Below are 20,391 nucleotides of genomic sequence, written 5' to 3'. Positions count from 1 at the left end.
TTTTTTGTCCTTATTGCTGGCTCAGGTACATTATATACATTTTTAGACTCAACTGTCTCACTGATGTCTGGATATCCACTTCCCCCCCTCCTTGGTAGGTCTAGTTTCCCTGGTTCTGCACATCCATTTTCACTTCATTCAGCAACACTTTTTCCAGTCTCCGCACACCAAGTCCATTCAAATGCAGTCCATCCATCTTGTATAAGTCCTTTCGCCCATCAAACTCATTCCACACGTCCACAAATTCCACACCACACCGTCCGCATAACCTGCGCATAATATCATTCGCGATTATGGCCCTCCTTCTAAACTCCTCTCTGTCATACCGCGGTAACAGACTCACCATTCTAACTCTGTCACTCTTTTCTTTCACTACCTTTAACAATACTTTCAAGTCCTCTCTCATAAAAAATTTATCACCTTTCAATTCATTCGTACCAGCCACAATTGTTATTTCTTTCACCCTCTGTTTTTGCACTCTAATGCTCTCACTTACATCCTTAAATTTCGCACCCGGCAAGTATGATTTAGTTACACTCCCATCTATTACTCCTCTTAATAACGAGTCACCATACAATACTCTCTCCTTCATTTCGGAAACTCGCCCACGCTGTTTATTTCCGTTAGCCGAATCACTCTGGAAAGAGTTTTGCAGGTGCTCTAATTGCCGCTGCGCATCTTGTATCACTGCGTGCAGCCTAGCGATCTCACTTCCTACAAATAATTCCTCATTTTTTTTATCATATATATTCCATATATATATATGAAACATACACGATACATCTCTTATTTATAATCAATTCTTCTGGAAACTTAAGACTAAATTACATTGTTCTGAATGAAGTTCACATTTTTAAACTATGAATTCTCAACATTATTTAAAAATATGATCCAGAGACTTGAAACGTTTAAATATAACATTCAATTACTATTAATTGAAGTAAATGAATCACATCTAACTCATTTTATGATTAATTAATATCAATAATAACAGAAGAATGATGTATTAAGAAGATTTTGATTACTTATGGTTAAGTTCTTTATTACATAAAGTTCTTGATACTGTTTAGTTCAAATTACCTGAAATTAATTAAATAAATGGCTATCTAAAATGAATAAATGTACAGTTTTTTAATTAGTTTAAAAAACAGTGAAAACTCATTATGCAGCAATCTTTCAATTATCTGCCCACATCAGGAAAGCAAGCAGCAAGCCATTTGTCTGTTAGATAATTGAAGAGTCAGATAACTGAAGGTTTTCTCATTTGATTAAAGGCTGAATAACTGAGAAATCACCATATGATTTCTTCTTTTTATTTCATAAATAAACGAAGTCTATCTCCAAATGAAAAACTTCACTTAAAGTTATAATGTAAGAGTTAAATTATGGAACTACAACCTACACTGGTTATAAAAAAAAAAAGTATTTTTATTCAGTTATGTTTCATGACCATTCTCAAGACAAAAAGGAAAATTCTGAGGATAATAAATAATATTTTTTCACAATGTAAGTTGCAATTTGAAAAAAAAAAATGAAACAAACTTAATGTAGGATTTGAGTCACCTGGAAATGGACACAGAGAAATGGCAAAAAATGTGAAAAGAGAATCACACACCAATGGCCATTGGACCAATGATGAAGAAGATATTGTAATTTCATAATTTAATTTTTACATTATGTTTTGTATTTATGTGCCAATTTTTCACAATTAAATTCAATATTCAATTAAAGTTGACTTAAAACATATGTCTTACCTGTTATTAAATAAGCATCTGAATTGCTTCTTTCATTCTTTTCTGTTATACCGTTATAAATTTCAGGTCGATAACAAGAAAAAGCATCATCCAAAAATTCATAATTAAATGTAATTTCTAACCTTTCATCATCTTTAGAGTATCCATTGTTTGTAATACATTTATCAAATATAAATGTGGCAATTTCTATAAAAAGAAGGCAAGAAATGTAAGAAATTAAATTTTATAATATGAAAATACTTTAAAGTCCACACACACATACATAACACGATGAAATTTGAAAGTTGATGAAAAAAATTTTTTTTAATTAGCAATAACAGTTATAACACTCTTAGCATCAATTTTTAAGTGTCTTCATGAACTACTCTCTCTTATGACAACAAACAACAATGGTCAATGAATTGATAAATTTATTAATAGACATTCATCAACTGGAAAAATCACCTCATAATATCACATGCTTTAAATGAATTAAGAAAATTAACAGGTAATGGATTTGCATGCTTCATGTGGATCACTCTGATTACCGGCTTAGATACAAAGACAGTAGAATCCAGTTAACTGGGCCATCGGTTTATTGGGAAAGTTATTTATTTGGACAAATCTTAAAAAAAAACAATTAAAGAAAACTGCCAGTTTTCTTTGCTTATTTGGGAGACAGCATCTGGTTTAACTGGGACAGGAGATTTCAGTCCTCAATAATCCTCTAAGGTAATCACTTGTAAATGGTTGGTTGGTTTAAGGTTTATTGGCACAAGGGGAGTAAAGGTCATACTACGGCAAACTACAACTTGTAAATGACTCATCAGATTTGTCTTTCCCCAGCAGTTTTAGGTAATGCTCTTAGGAAATTTAAATAGACATTTCACGAATGTAATTCATTTGAATAAATGATCTGTTGCTCAATGAAATGATAATTTATCTTTTTATATATTTTTTAACTACTAACATTAAACTTCACATAATTGGGGCAGCCTCTTAATTGAGCCAAAATGTTCTAGTCCTAATTAACTGGAATTTACAGCATTTTCTTTTCTTTCCTCCAATATTGTTTGTGTAGATCAGCAGAAATTTAAATCATTCTGCATATTATTCTTAATGTATTTCTGCAGACATGTGATACTAGATTGCATGTGGTATGCCAAAACACTTTCAGAAGGAATAAGACATACTATGGTAGCATATTTTTCTTCCTTTTAGATCTTTCTCAATTTTTAATAATAATTATTTTAATGGCATAATATCTCTGGAGTATATCCTCAATATTATTATATTATGACAGTGTAACTCAAGATTCATGACTATTTATGATAACTTGTTTCCCAATTGGCCTATCATTTGTCAGATCTCCAAAGTAATCATTTATTCAACTTCTAATGCATTCATAAGTGCATTAAAATGGCTATATCTTGGTTTTCTTCTGGATCATTTTTTTTTCTTCCTGCCATCTGGCATCAAACAGTTTTGGTAACCTTTTATCTCCCATTCTGTTTAAGTGACTATATCATCTTGGATTGTCTTTATTTACACATTTGTCCCATCCTAGAGATACAAATTAATAATGTTAAATTCTTTTCTGATGTCTTTATTTTTAATATTCTATTGTTGATGCCACCTGGTAATTTCCTCAACTTTCCTAAGAACTCTCAAATCTGTGGTCCTGGATCAACTCCTTTTTTCTTCAACTCAGCTCTACAAATCCATATGATATAAAACTGGTTTGAACACTGTCTTATAAATTGCTAGCTTGGACCTCTGGCTGATTTCTTTCTTGATCCATATAGACTGATTTAGCTAGCCTTACTTAATTTATTATGTAAGCCTTATTGAATCAGTAAATCAGTATTAAATTTCAATATTTAATTTGCCATCTTCATAATCTTTTTTACCTGTTTTATGGTTAGATTACTGAAAAAACAGACTAGATTATTATTATTTTTTTTTTTCAGTGCCAATTTTAATAGTTTAGTCTTTTTTTAAGGATAATTTCTATACTATACTTGTAACAGCAACAATTATTTAATTTGGCTAAAGATAGTTTAGTTTGAAGACATGTAACAGATTTATTTAAAGATGATATTCCCATCTGAACAAAGTGAAAAACTAAACTTAAAATCTTCTGTTTGAATATTTAAGTATCAGGTTTAATATCACATCTGTTAATAATGCAGTCCATAAAGATTATATATATATAGTAAGTTTAAAATATTAAACTTGCTATAGAATTTCCATTAAAACTACTTTCAAATAGACAAGATCAGTTACTCTATCAGCTGTGAAGTGTTTACAAAATCAATCAAATGGATGTGAAGTGTCCAATGGCATTCAGTTACCACTGAAACAACATATACAAAGCATAAAATTGTTGATGTATTTACATGGATGAATAGACAGATAGTTAAGACATAAGATACAACCGAGTACTAATGAGTACTTGAGATTACAATGGCTGAATCAATTATATTTATCAAGGATAATATCAATTATATTTATCAAGGATAATAAAAGCACCAGTCTTCAGAGATTGCAGTAGTAGGAAAGATGACTGTTGTTACTGCTTCTGTTTAAAGTTGAACAGAAACAGACCATGAACATAAAAACCATGGAATTATATAAACACTGTAAAGTAAAATAAATGGTGTCAAGTAGAGTTCTCCCCAAGTCAGTATTGAACAGCACTTTCAAAGACAAAAATTATAAAATGACCTATGGTAATAATAAGTGATTAAACTTCCTATAGATGACAAACATGTCCTAAGTAGAATATATATCAGTCATCTATGGCTCCTGTTTCCTTATATTTATAACCTCTATATGGCAATTTAATGCTTTATAGAGGTTATGAATATAGGAAACCATTAATATTTTGAAAGATGAAGTTTCTTTGTTATGAGAGAAGATGTATAGGTGTTTGCTAAGATATTTGCATAACTGATTATCTGTTGTAGATATAATCACTTTAGGAGGATCTGTTTTAAGTATTTGATTTCTTTGTTAAGATCTACAGCTGATGTAGAATATTTATATTACAATAATGCCCTTCTCATGATGATTTGCTTCATGAGAACTAACTCACATAATGGTTTTAGTGACATGACACAGTCATGAATCAAATGATGCACAGTATTTGTGAAGTCAGTTTATTTATGACATCACTGCTTGCCACATCTCTCTTTCTATCTCTCTCTCTCTGTGTTTTGCTGTGAATTACAAACAGTTTACAACCATTATTTTATTTTATTGTCATTAACCTCTCTACCGGCCAAGGTGATGAAATAGTGAGACCAACTTGCACTTCTTATCCATGTTATTCAATAGGTGTTACAAAATCGTATCCAGATTTATCTGGACGCATATATACGTTCTGACCGGTTGGGGTCATTAATAATGGCAAATAAAGTTCAAAGTAAGGGTGTTCTTGCTTCCAGTGAAAAGAAGATGCATAAACCTTTAGATACTAAGATTAAAATTACTAAATTAGGATATGGTAGTGTATGCACTGAGATAGGCTGCAGGCTAAACTTACTTCACACTATATTTTTCCTTATATTTATAACACCCCTACATAGATTACATATTCTGTAATTACGTAGGGGTGGTGTGGATTACAGTTAATAAAAACAAAGGTAAAGTGTAAACTGCTGCCACACTAATTAATACTAGCTATCCGTAAATGTGACAGTCTTATTGCCAGAATGGAAAACACTTTTAATGGTGTATCGTGTATATTATTTAAGGAAATTAACAACGTAAACTTGATAACTAAAAATATTTAATTATTACTTCCTACATTTCACCAAAGTTAAATTGGCATCTTCAGGGATTAATACACTGGTATTAAACATATGCATGCAGGCACACTTCAGTAACAAAGATGGAAATAGGAGAGATACAGGGGAGACCTAAAGTCCTATAATTATGCCACTATTGGCTTTGGTTGGGTGTTCTTGGCCACTGGGCTGACTGTCTGTCAATGAGGGTTTCCCATATGAGGGCAATCTGATACAACCATATTTGTTATATAGATGTTGGCTGTCCTACATGTTTGTCTATAATATGAAATGTTGCAGCTGGTACACTCCAGGTAAATCCAGAGGTTGTAGCTAGTCTTTGGGTGAATGGATAAGGGCTGCTAGCTTTTTGTGTGGTTTATAAGTGGTCACAAGATTGTGCTTTTTTAAAGATCTTGGCCACCTTTTCTGAGACACGAATATAGAGGATGGTGATGGATTTGCTGTAATCTATGTATGGAAGAGGGTATGTGGTTTTAAAATTCTTTTTATTTGGTGGGAGGTGTAAACATTGGCCAAAAATGTGTTTTTTATGTGGGTGAGTTCTGTGCTGAGTGCAATGTTATCTGAACAAATTAATTTTGCCCAGTGGACTAAAGTTTTTTTTATAGTTCCCAATTGTTGTGTGTGTGTGTGGGGGGGTGATGTGACTGCTTATGGATGTATCTACCTGTGTGTGTGTGTGTGTGTGTGTGTGTGTGTGTGTGTGTGTGTGCGCGCGCGCTGTGCGTGTGTGCAGGTTTTCTGTAGATTGTGAAGGTCAGAGATTCATTTGGTTGTCTTGTAACTACAGTGTCTTGGAAGGGCAGACTGTGACAGTTGTTACTTTCTATTTCTGTTGTGAATTTGATCCTTGGATGTTCAAATGGGATAGGAAAGTGTGTAAGGTGTCCTGGCCAAATTGCAAACATTGTCCAAATAGCATAACCAAATAGTGAGGTTAAGAGGAGAGGAATTTAGGGTATTCTTTTCAAATATCTCCATGAAAAAGTTAGCTGGGGGGGGGGGGGGGCACAGCTGTACCCTCAATTTGTGTGTAGAATTTTCCTTGCCAAACAAAATAGCCAGAGTTTATGGTGAACTGAAACAGGGTTGAGATATCAGGAGGAAATTCTGCTTGGATAAGTGCCGAGGTGATCTTTAGCGAGACAATTTGAATAAGGAGGAGACATCAAAAAACTGACGTGTGTGGTGGAGTGTGAGGTCTTGTATACTGGACTTAAAATGGACTGAGTTTTTGATATGTGATGAAAGTATTGCCAGTAGTATAGGAAAACATTGGCTAAATGTTTAGCTAGTTTCTAGATGGGTGAGTCTCTACCATCTACAATTGGGAATAGAGGTACATCCTCTTTATGGATTTTTGGAAGGGGGGGGGGGTCACATCTGCTGGCCAGGAAGTAACATTTTTAGTAGTCTATGGATGGTTGTAATCTGTGTGTAGGTGAGGGGTCATAATTTAGTAGGCAGTAGGTGGATCAGTCTTTAAGAAGGGTGGTCATTTTTTTAATATAATCTGTATGGTTTAAAATGACAGTAGCATTGCCCTTGTCCGCTTTCAGGATTATTATTATTTTTTTTTTTGTTTATTCCTTAAACAAAAATGTAGGGAACACTTTTTTGGCCAACAGCTACATCTCCCACCAGATAAAAAGAATTTTAACACCACAAACCCACACCACTCCTAACCCCTCTTCCAAACATAGATTACCATCCCCCTATATTCATGTCTCTCAGAAAAGGTGGAAAAGATATTAAAAAAGGAAAATCTTGTGACCACTTATAAACCAACAAAAAACTAGCAGCTCTTATCCGTTCTCCCAAAGACTAGCTACAACCTATGGATTTACCTGGAGTGTACCAGGTACCCTGCATCTGCAACATTTCATATTATGGACAAACAGGTAGGACAGCCAACAACTGTATATCAGAACACCAGGATTACATCCGATTTCCCCACTATGGCCGCACAGAGTTAGCAGACCATCCCCTGTGTAAATTTTTGGTTGTATTGTTTAAATCTTTGATCTTTTTGCTTTAATTTACTTATAGTTCTTCTATATGATGTTTCTTAACTATTAATTAATTTTTTCTTTAGCAGCCAAGAGTTGCGCAATCAACTCTTGGCCGCCATTTAATTTACTGATAGGGTATGCAAAGCTTAGCTGACAAAGGGATTGCCTCTGGCAAGAGCCAATTCCTTTGTTTCAATTCTGGTGCTAATCTTTCTTCAAATTTAGGAAAAATTTATTTGATTATGCTGTGCCATCCAAAATTCTAGGCAAGAGGAAATTTCATGGTCAAGGATTTAGCAATTAGAAATGCAAACTATTCCTTAAATTGATATGTTCTGTTCTAAACTTTGATATCATATAAATCTTAAATTTCTCTGCAGTCATAGCTATCTTTAAACGTTAACTCCGCACAGATTCAAATTTTCATGAGCGGTGCATCGAGACCAAGATCAGGCAGGCTATTTGATTGAAAAAAAAGGATTTATTCATTGAACTAAGATACAAATAACAACAATTATTTGGTTAAAAACTAAAGCAATCATATAGGCTAATGTTGGTTAACAAAACATCTCTAGATCATTCTTAACATCTCATTTCACAAATCTATATCTCATATAAAGCTAAGTTTAAGCTCCTTCTAATTGCTTAACACATTTCCAGCTAATCATTCAACAATTCTCAGAACTAGGAACTAACAGACTAAACATACTATATTTCATTTAACACAATTCCGCACAATTCTCAATCCTAGAATTTTACGGTTCCCCGTTAAGATTCTGGTTTTCTAAAGTCCTATCATGCACTGTAAATCTAGTAACTAATCAGTTCTTTTCTAAGACTCCTATTACTCCTCTCAGTACACAAGTAAATTGAATAAGATTCTACATTACCGGGGATTCTGGAATTCCTTGGCTTCCTCCTTGATCGTCTGTAGGATAACCCTTCCTAATAAAATGGACTTGCAGTTTCGGTCACGACTTGGTTCCGCATAACTTCTCAGTCTACGCTGTATTCTCTGCAGTGCCGAGGTCTGTGTACCCGAACTGGATTTCTGCTTGACTGCCAGGCTGCATACCGACATCGTCCACTTTGATTGTATTCCTACCACCATCCTCGGGAACCTCGAAATACCAGCACAATGGGAGAAAAAAGCCTTGAGTTCGGGTCGCTCAGCTCTATATATCTTTGTCGCGATGTTCTCTCTCTTACATCACGTTTTTTCTCTCGGCACCTACATTTTCTTGCACTCAGTACCATCATTCCTCCTAGAGTGTTTACGTGCAAGTTCCATGCGCAATTCAGTCCTTGTGTATGTGAATGCCTCAGGCCTTCATTCCTAATCTGCTTAGTTCGCTAGTACTATGACTCAGATTTTCGCACACTAATATAATCCTTAAATATTTTCAAGTTCAGATAACTTCACAAGATATGGACTTTATCGATAATTCACAATCAACTTTAATTTTACTAATGTACAAATATTCCTTCTGGAATTTTGTTACTTGTTAAATTTGAATGAAATAATTTAGAATAAATTCTCTTTCATTCAGGATTTAACACCTGGATACCCAACACAGGATCTGGTGGAAAAAAGCGACCTTTTTCCACCAAAGCAAATTTAAATTTGAGAGGCTTTTCCTCGAATCTGCTGCAGTTCTCATCAACTATCCCAACCTAAACAAATATGGTTATATGTTATTAAAATGCCCCTTGTATGGGAAACGCTCATCATAGACAGTCAGTCCAGTAGCCAAGAACACCCATCAAAGCCAACAGGTGCCATAATTATAAAATGAGGTCTCCCTGTATCTCTCCTGTTTCTGTCTTTGTTAAATAATTAAATATTTTTAGTTATTATCAAGTTTACATTGTTAATTTCCTTAAACAATATACGATGCTGGAGAATCAATGTTAATAACATTGTTTAGTAACTTCAGCAGCAGCAGTAGATTAGCCATAGAATGAAATGCTGTGTGGAAGGGGGAGAGTGGTGTATACAAGACTCCAGATATGCTAAGAATAATTCAGCAAGCTAATTGCTGATATTCTGATTGTTTGAGTGCCTAAAGAGGAGACTTATATGACATTAGTCATATAAGTCTCCTGGCCTGGTTGGCTGAGCAGTTAGTGCATCTGCTCAGCAACCAATAGACTGTGAGTGAATGCTATAGTGGGTATGGCCGTTTGTGATTGTGTTTAGGAGAAGATGAATTTCACTGCATGGAGTGAGACCACTACACTGCTTAATGGTCTGAAGTGGCCTTGTGTTCTTGGGAACTGTTTAGACATAAAGTTGATGGTGTATATGCATATGTCTGATTTTAAACATGGATTTTAGAAAATATATGTCCATATATTTCTCTACAGAAACAGAGGGGAATTATCATGTCATTATTTTTGTACTTTTATAAATACTGGTACTTCAATCATTTTATCTTGTATAGTTTTGGAGTTATACACATCTCTTATAGTTTCCTACAATTCTTTATTTTATTTTATAAGGATTGTAGTAAGATGTGATTTTTATTGGGGAGACACATTATTGTTTATTTGTGTTTTAAGATTTTTTTTGCTTCTTACTTCTGGTATCCTTCCCAACTGCTCAGCCACTGCTGTCCAAGCAGAGAGGTAGGATTTAGATTAAAATTTCTCATCTTCCTTTAATGTGTTATGCTCATTACAATTTATTGAACTGTGATATGACTAACACATTTATTCATTATAATTTGTGACTGCCATTAATTGATACATTTCTATTGCACTTGAATTGAGGGTGGCATAACATTGGATGGTTCCATTCAGATGACCATTTAGTGAACAATTCTGGGAAAATATAACATATGGGGCAATGCCAAAGTTAGAAATTACAGGAAAGTGGAAGGAAAGCATGAGATTATGAATAACACAAGGGGGGAGGGTGGGGTCTGGGAAGTTCTGATAAACACCTAGATCAAAAATGATATTAAAGCAACAGATATAACTACAAGAAAGAACATACAAGAAAGAACATAACTAGTTTCCAGTGGGAAGGAAAATATTTGTAGTGTAAGATGGAGTTTATAATGTTAGTCAGATGCACAATAGCTGTGCGAGGTAGTAGTTTTATCACCCTGTTTGTGATTCCATCAGGTCCAGGAGCCTTTTTGTTTTTAAGCTTCTTGATTAGGTCATATAATTTTACAGGTGATGTGGGTGCAATTTGACTAGGGCATATGATAGAAACTTTGAGCGAAGATCTGATATGTCGATGGACCTTGTATATGTGATTGAAGTCGAGATGGTCATATGAGGGTTTGCATTGCTTTTCTAGAAATGTTACTATTGCCTCGGCTTTGTCTGCATTGGTATGGATAAGGCCAGTATCTGTTTGGAGAGGAGGAAGAGTTTTATTCTTGATGTTTTTGATAAGATTCCATATGGAGTGATTGTCAAGAGAGATAGAATTCAATTTTCTTTCCCAAATTTGATTTCTGTGCACTGTGAGGGCATCTCTAACTGCAGAGTTGAATCTGTTCAAGATTATTTTATCTTGAGGTGCTCGCGTGTTGTGATATCTTTTTCTTGCTCTGTTCTTTTCTCTGATATCAAATTCATAATGTCTTCTGGCAAGTGGTTAGATCTGGAAGTAGTTCTGGAAATAGTTACTGCTGTAACGGCAGTGTTGATTTGTTTAGTTAGATCCTTTATAGCTGTTTCAATTTCCTCTGTGGATTTAATCAATGGTACAGGACCAATATATTTTGGAAATACCTTGGATAGCTTATCCCAAGGTATATATGAGTGGGGGAGAGGAGACAGGTTATCTTGGTTTCCCAGCTTTAATAGAATGGGATTGTGGTCAGATGAAAGATCATTTAGAATCACTACACTGTACTGGAGTCTTACATTCTGTAGGATAGTTATGTCTAGTACATCAGCCCTGACCGTATGTGTTGTGATGGGTAGGTGCTGTGGGGCCTGCCACAACCACATTGTTGGATCCAGAGTAGTTAGCAAGGATGTGACCATTTTTATTTGTGGAACAGCTATTCCAGATAGTATGCTTGGCGTTTAAGTCGCCAGCCATGATGACAGGCTCCCTGTTGATCAGTACAGCGTTCAGATCTGAAAACAGTAATGCTTTTTGCAGAGGATTATGCTGCAAAAATCTTTAGTTTGACCACCATGCACGTGGGAATTTCTATGCCTGTAATCTCAAGATTAATGGTGGATGGAATATTTATAGAGTGATGTAATTGAATTGATGTAATTTTTAATGTAAATAGCAGTGCTGCCTCCTCTGCAGGATAATTTGTCTGTTTTGTACAGCAGGTATCCATTTATTTTGGGATTATCTGATGGTCGGAGATGGGTTTCACTTATAAAGAGTATATCCGGCTGATGCCTTTGGCCAAACTCCCGGAGCTCCAGGATTCTACCTCTTAATCCATTCTCATTCCATGCTATGATCTGTAAAGAATCTGGTTTTATTTTATTTCTGTTCATGAGTGAGCGCTGAGATAATGACTTGTGTGTCCTTTAGAAATCTATTTGTAGAGCATGGTGAGGGGTTGGATCTGATAAAACCCAACAGCACATTTGCCAAGGAAGAAGTAATGATAGCTGTCAGATTTGGATGTGATGTTGGCTGTTCCAGGGATGTCTGTTTAGGGTGAGTTATGTCCTAGACTGTTGTTGGTGAGTTGTTCTTTTAGGGGCCTCTGACTTCAGCGGATGGGCTTCTGACCCTTTATGTTGATCTTTAGGATGCTGTGAAGTAGTCTCTGATGTAGGTGTGCTAAGAGAGGAAGAGTATGTTCCTTCTCCTAATTTTCTATTTCTTGGATTGTGCGTGCATCCTCTGTAGTTGGCAGTGTGAGGCCCGCCACAGTGGATTTTGGCTTAGAGCATGTATTTGTTGGGTGGCTGACCTCACATTTTAAGCATTTAAATTCAGCCTTGCACATTTTCTGGGTGTGACCAAACTTCTGACATCTGTGGCATTGCCTTGTTGAAGCCCTTTTCCTTAATGGTTCTATAGTAATTTTCCGTCCACAGATGGAACGTCAGATCATATGCGTGCTTGTAGGTTTGACTGATCTCGACTAATACCAGTGGCATTGGAGTCCTGTCTCTCCTGGTCATTCTGCTCACCTTTACGGGGTGGTAAATCTTGCTGGTGTAGATCTGCAGTGATTTCTTCTGTGGAAACATCTTTAGATACACCTCTAATCACTACCCTGAGGTTTTTTTCTGATCCTAGTGAAAAAATGTGGTACTGAATACCTCTGAAATTCAATTCAGAGGTTAACTATTGATAATCCATCACTGTCCTGGGTTGGATTTTAATACCATCTGTGACATTCTTCGCTTGGCTGTATGAGATCTTTAAGTTGTACATCGTAGTCCTTAGCGACATCCATTTATTCTTTTTGCGCAGAATAATCGGGAGTATCTTTTCCCTTGAGGAGGTAAGAGAGTCCGGGACAGAGCCATCTAGTTCCATTTCATCCGCATTGGGTGGTTCAGAGGCTGCAGTTTTGTGTTTTTTGTGAGCGCGAACCTCCTGATAATCGGTTTGGTCTGTAAGGGGATTATCCTCAGCAGTTGTTGCTATTTCGCTGGCGCTGTCTTGAAGAAAGTTCTAAGAGTTGAGAGTCATCTGTATCAACTTCTTTTATTTCATGAACTATAACTTTTCCTGGACATTTTGTGTGAAGCAGATTGCCTACGTGTTTAAATATTGCCAGAAGCTGTTTAAAATTAAGTTCTTCGTATGGTGCATCCATGGTTAGACCCAAGCCTTGTTCTGTAGAGCAGGACATGTCTTTCCCATGTCCTGCTCTACAGAACAAGCTCCTGCTCTAATGAAGTGAATGAAGCAATGAAACAATGGCAATACTAATGGCAGTAGGCCTAGCGTATCACCCTTGTTTTGAAATTTGTTGACTTACCTATGTAGCAGATTCTTTGGTGTACATAAAAGACCTCTTTGACAAATAAACCAATTGATTATAGCAGTAAAACTATTTACTATGAGTAAATTAACTAGTCAAAATTCCTTAAATCACGTTTTATATCAACTATCAAAATCCAAACTCAATCGATACTGCCATCCGAGATCGCAAAATGAGATCTGTCCAACAAAACTCAGAATACCATTCTGAAGACCACTTCAAACTCTTTATTTATTGGGGTCTTGTTAGTGGAAGTAATACTTGTATATTTCCATATACAAGTAATCAAAAGTATCACACCTTATTACTAAAATATTCTGGATTAGAGATAGATGTTGAAAGTTTTTTCACTTGGTTATACTATAAATTAAAGATGACAAGAAATTATATTCTTGGTTTCATCCTTTATCCAAGTGTAAGTAAACAAAGTTTGCATGTGAAGTAACTTCACGACTAGGCTACTTGCATATAGAGGCTAATGAAACATCAATTGCCTTAGTACCAAAACCAAACTGATGTCAAATTCAGATCAAACTGAACTATAATTAACTAATAATTGTATTGAAATTGTGGAAGACCATACATACTTGCCTTGGTCAGTTAGCTAGTTTTAAGGGCAAAAAAATATAAAGAAATAAGTAGAAGAATCACACAAGGAAACAAAACATTTTGGCTGTATAAAGATTATATGTTAGGAGATTTACTATATGCCTAAAAAGAAAGCTCTTTTATATATGCATTATTCCAGCATTTACCTATGGAAGTGAGACACAGACAACAACTAAAAAACAGGAAGACAGGCTGATTGCATGTGGCCCAAAGAACCTTGGAGAGAAGAATGCTCCACATAACAGAAAGAGACAGAATAAGAAATACTAGAATTTGAGAGATGACTGGAGTAGAAGATATTGTGAAGTCTTGTAAAGCATGTATATGGAAATGGGCTGGCCACATTAGTAGATTGCCAGATGAAAGGTGTACAAAATTAAGAAATGAGTGAATACCAAGAGAAGGAAAGTTGCCAAAAAACAAAATGGAGGTATGATTTACAAAGCTTTGACATGAGATGGTGGATAGTGGCTAAAGAAGACAGACAAAACTGGAAAACTAGGAGGAAGGCCTATTATCCAGTAGTGGATGGAAATAGGCTTAAGAAGAAGAAGAGGAAGAAGATGTATGTAAATTGATTTCTCCATATATTTGTACCATCAGACAATTATTTCATATGGTCATGAGACTTGACAAAATTTTTCAGTTACAGTAAAATTTATGAAAGTTTTACAGTTTTAATTGTTACTGCAATGCCTTCTACTCACATCTCTATATCTTTCACATTTACAATGGTAATGACTTTCAGGATGTTTCTGTGAGGCTGAACTGATGCAGACAGACTGGTAATTCAAAAATAGCAGCACAGCTGGTCACAAGACATTAGATTCCAGACCACTGTCATAAGTGAATCGCAATTTTTTTTTTTTTTATATAATAATGTTTTAATAATGTTTTCACATAGTTATATAAGTGTGCAACTGATGTAAATAAAGCATTTAGTTGCATCAGCTATGCAAATGACAAATTTAGAATAATTTTTGCAAACAAATAAGTTATTTTGAATGACTTAGCTTAAGAGAACACACCCCAGTTTAGTCATCAATCCACATTATTAAAAAACTTTCTATTTTGGCACAATGATCACATTTGAGGATAACTGTAGAATTAACTAGTAAAGCACTTTTCACAATAGTGCAAGATAAGTTTAGCCTACAGCCTTTCTCAATGTCTGATACACTACTATCACAAAATTTAATAATCTTAAACTTAGAATGTAATTCTTGTAGAAAGGCTTATACGTTGGTTGCACATGATTACTAAATAACTTGAGGAATTCACAATGTAAACTGGAATATAAATTAAAATAAACTTTAATATATATTTCCTATATTTCCTATAGGATATAGCAAATTGGCATCCCTTATCCACTCCACTAAAGACCAACCACTTCCCCTAGATCTACCTGGTGTATACCAGGTCCCTTGCAGCTGTAAGCTGTCCTACTTTGGCCAAACAGGCAGGAGAGTGAATATCAGAATTTCTGAACACAAAGACTACATCTAGTTTCACCAGTACAGTCACTCTGGGCTTGCAGACCACGCTCTGGATACACGCCACAGAATACGTTGGAAGAAAGTCACACCGCAGCAGGTATAAATTGAAAGACTATTGATATCAGCCTCAGCCCTAAGAAACATGCCAAATCTCAACAAATTTGGATGCATGAGACTACCCCAAATTTGGGAGATGTACATCATGAGAACTTCAGCTCAACGGCCAAGAACACCTAATGTAGCCTGCTAGGAGGCACCATCAGGACTTTAAGAAAAACAGTAGTTTCCTCGCTTTGACCTCATTTGTTGTTTTTAGTGCCTGCGTGCACGTCTTAATCTTATGTTCCCATGAAAATGGCAACGTGACGTTGCCAAAATATAGGAAATATATATTAAAGTTTATTTTAATTTATATTCCAGTTTATGTTGTGAATTCCTTAAGTTATTTAGTTAGCATGTAATGTAATAGGTTTATGCATTTTCTTCTTTTCACTGCAGCAACAGTACAATAAAATAAAATATACATTTTATAATTTACAGCCAAACACCAAAACAGAGAGAGATACAGTGAGCAATGACATCATAAATAAATTGAGTTCGCTAATATTGCACATTGGTTGATTCAGTGTAGTGTCAGGTCACTGAAACTGTCGCATGAGCAAATGCACGATTGTATAAATGGGCAGTAGTCAAAACAGAAGAGCAACACATAGGCAAATAATTAACAAATAACAAAAACATTTTATATATTATTATTATTAAGAGAGACCCTCAGGGAGTCAGGAACTCATTGAGGAAGGCCATACTATTTGCACTAGCTCTCATACCTGTTCTTGAATTCATTCAGCTGCTTGGGCACACAACATCCAATGGCAATCCATTACAATCATACACGACTCTATGAGAGAAAAATCCAGCCCACCCCCCTTTTTGACAAGACTCGTTTTCAACTTCTAGGATGCCTTTGCATCCTTTCCTCCCAACCTCCATAAAATAAAAAATTCTGTCTACTGAAATTCTGTATAACCCTTTCAGAAGTTTGTAAGTCTCAATCATATTACCCCTTTTTATCCTGTTTGCAGTATACAAATTCTAAATCTGCTTTCATAATCAGTATTCCACAATCCTGATATCATTTTTAACACTCTCCTTTTCATTCTCTCACTGCATCAGAATTACCAAGGAAACCAGATCAGACCTGTGCAAAATAGTCCATGCGAAGTCACATGAAGGCCTTGTAAAGAGGTAAAATGACCCTTATCTTTACATGCAAGGTTCATTTCAGCATTGTAATTATTCTCTGAGTTGTATTTATAATCTTTGCTATATGACCTTTGAATTTCAACTTCCTATCTACTAAAACTCCAAGATCCCTAACCTGATCAGTTTCATTTAGCACAATCTCACCAATATAATACAGCATTGGATACTTCCTCCTCATACACGTGGGTTTCTTTATACAGTGAAGAGGTAGTAGCGAGTTCAATGTTGCATATACCAGGTAGATAGATTTTAGCAAAATGACTACTCATTAGTTGAATAATCTGTTTTGTATCAGTCACCAACATACAATCTGCATTCAGTAGAGTTATTCTTTCAAATTTATTCTTTCTTTTACTTGCACAGCAATTCTTTTCATACTCAGACAGCTTTCTGTACAACATATGTGAACTCTTCTGGTCTGCTGCTTATAATTATCATAACTGACATCCTTATGTACACAGTATTCCTTCCACATCATCTTTTTCTTATGAAAATCTTCCTTAATTACATTACTCATACTCTATTTATTCTTTAAACTCTAGGGATACATTCTGATACTGCATAATTTAAGTGTTTTTTAAACACTTGCCACAAACTGTCAATATCTTTTCCCATCCAAGAACTGATACCATGGTGCAGAACCAGCATACTCCTCAGGAGTATATATATAATAAATTTATCATCATCATCATGCATATCAAGGATTTAGGCCTAGCATGGCCTGTTCCGGCCTTAGAAGTCATCGTTGAATCGTTTAAGAGGATGTCCTGGTTTTCTTTTTCCTAATGGCTTGTATTTTAAGGCTTGTTTTGGTAATCTTTCTGTTTTCATTCTTTGAACGTGTTCCATCCATTTATGTTTATATTTTTTAATTTTTTCTATTACTGGTTCTTGGTTTAATTCTTTCATAATTTCTTCATTTCTTTTGTGATCAAATAGGGTATACTTTGAAGTTTTTCTCATAAACTTCATTTCTGCTGTTTTATATATATATATATATATATATTATATTATATATTTTATATAATAAATATAATTTAATTATATATAATAAATTTATATATATATTTATATATGTTTTTATATATTTATTTATATTTACATATATATATATATATATAATACTAATATACATAACTTAATATCAGATATAATATAACTAATCATTAAACAATTAATTACAAGAAACATATTTAACAGAGAACAGTTTTTATATTAAATGGATAAAAATTATTATTATTATGGGCTACTATATAGAGCCCTTCGACTCATTGAGGGAGGTCTTAAAACATCATGCCAAGCACTATTCAACATTTGCTCAGTAGCTATCATACTCTGCTTTGAACTCATTCACAGGCATGGCATCCACAACAGACTCTGACTTCAACTGAATTGAATTCAATTCCTATTGTTGCTCAATCATTGTGCTGATGATGTCTTATGAGACAACATAAGATGAAATCTTTAAATAATAAAAAAAGTTATTTACTGTGGTAGACGTTATGCTATAGTTTAAATCGAGTTCTAACACCCTTGCTCAGTTTCCAAGGATGGACCCTAGTTTTCCCACCACTAGATGTTCGGAAAAATTTCCTCTGTATTACTTTTACAAAATTAATTTTTATAAAATTTATAACATTTTATAAAATTAATTTGTATGTCTCAATTATCGCATCCCTTTTTTACCTGTCCACCAATTTTTGTAACCCACAAATTTTTGACCTGTTCTCAAGAGATTCATTCCATAGACTTGCTACCATCTTGGTCACTTGCCTCTGGATCTTCTCCGCCTCTTGTCATACTTTCTAGCTCTGCATTCCACATATTATACTCCCTCTTAACTGAAAATTCCATATGTTTAGCCACCTCCCAGATCAAGACCATATGATCACTCTCACCAATTGGAGGCAACGTGGTCATTTACAGACAAATTCTCTGATGCAATTACTAGATCCAGCACTCACAAATCCTTAGTATATTCTATCACATACCACCTCAGATAATTATCAATGGGAATAAAAGAGGACAAAATGCCTAACTAGGCTGCTTAGTTAACAAAATATCCAAAATTAAATTTAAAAAAAAAATCATACCAGGCATTTTATCTATTACAGTCCTTAATGGTGTTTGATGTATTCCAAATTTATTTTTTTTGGTTTCTGTTTGTAAGGCTTCCTTCCATCGTTTATTCTCCAGAATTACTTTGGCAACATCACTATAATAAAAAAAATTGATCAATTATATAATCTGTTTTACTTTGTAATAACAAATTTTTTAAAATGGCATTAACTTTTAAAATGGCAAATTCATTTTCTTATTTCATTGTATGAAACAGAGTGAATCCTAATATGTTACATAACACTAAATATATTTGAAAAAAATTTAAGGAAATAATCCGATAATTCTTCCTCCCTATACACAGTTGCACATAATTTTTTTTTCTTGTTCTCAATTTATTTTATCCTTAAAAAAAAGAACGAAAGAAACAATAACAACAACATGCACGCGTGTCTGGCAGCAATAACATAACACAGATAGCATTAACCTCCCTATGAGCATTAATTATTATTATTATTGTTCCGGGAAACTCCAAGGAGTCGACAGACTCATCGAGGGAGGCCCTAACATCATGTCAAGAACAACTATTCAACATTCACACAGTATCTATCATACCTTGCCTTGAACTCATTCACGGTCGTAGCACCCAAAACAGACTCTGGAAGCTTATTCCACTCGTTCACCACTCTCCAAGTAAAAAACCTAGCTCTAACACCCTTGTCACCCACGCTCTTGCCCAGCTTCAATGCATGGCCCCTAGTCCTCCCACCACCAGTCATATTTTCAAAAATATCTTCTGGATCAATCTTATAAAAACCCTTCAGCAATTTGAATGTCTCAATCATATCACCCCTCCTTTGCCTATCGTCCAATTTCTGCAACCCACAAATCCTCAACCTATTCTCATAAGGTTCATTCCACAGACCTGCTATCATCTTGGTCACTCGTCTCTGGACCCTCTCCACTTCCTCCCCATCACGAAGAAACCCTGGTGCCCATAACTGGGCACAGAAGTCCAGATGGGGGTCCTATCAAGGCTTGATACAGAGGAACAACAACTTGTTTGTCTCTGCATGTTAAAGTATTTTTCAGAAGCCATGTGATTTGGTGAGCTGTTTTAGTCACTTTTGCAATGTGCCCCCTAAACTTCAACTCCCAATCTACCAACACTCCCAAATCCCTGGCCTCATCAATCTCCTGGAGTACGGTTCCACCAATGCGATATACTGCTGCTATTCTTTTCACCCCAAAGTGCATAACCTTACACTTTGGCACATTAAATTGACATCCATTTTTCCTAGCCCAGTCCTCCAAACTATCCAAATCATCCTGTAAAATGTTGACATCCTGTGCACTCACAATTGCTCTACCCAAGTTTGCATCATCAGCAAACAAGTGAACACTTCCTCTCAAATCCTTTCCAATATCATTGATGAACAAATTGAAAAGCAGTGGTCCAAGAACAGAGC

General features: G+C 35.1%; 1 protein-coding gene across 1 annotated transcript in view; it reads right to left on the bottom strand.

Annotated features, from left to right (window-relative positions):
- The window catches only part of LOC150109149 (transient receptor potential cation channel subfamily A member 1 homolog), a 475,501-nt gene that overhangs the window by 184,735 nt on the left and 270,375 nt on the right, over positions 1-20,391 (bottom strand). Inside the window, exons 15-16 of the mRNA XM_090411752.1 lie at positions 18,958-19,079; positions 1,755-1,940 (exon numbers count right to left, since the gene is read on the bottom strand). Coding sequence (XP_090267878.1) covers positions 1,755-1,940; positions 18,958-19,079 — 308 coding nt within the window. The remainder of the gene's footprint in view (positions 1-1,754; positions 1,941-18,957; positions 19,080-20,391) is intronic.

Source organism: Typopeltis vanoorti, chromosome 2 (genome assembly GCF_054136105.1).
Source record: "Typopeltis vanoorti isolate ZY-2024b chromosome 2, IOZ_Tvanoo_1.0, whole genome shotgun sequence".
NCBI lineage: Eukaryota > Metazoa > Arthropoda > Arachnida > Uropygi > Thelyphonidae > Typopeltis > Typopeltis vanoorti.
This window is presented reverse-complemented; position numbering and strand designations above follow the sequence as displayed.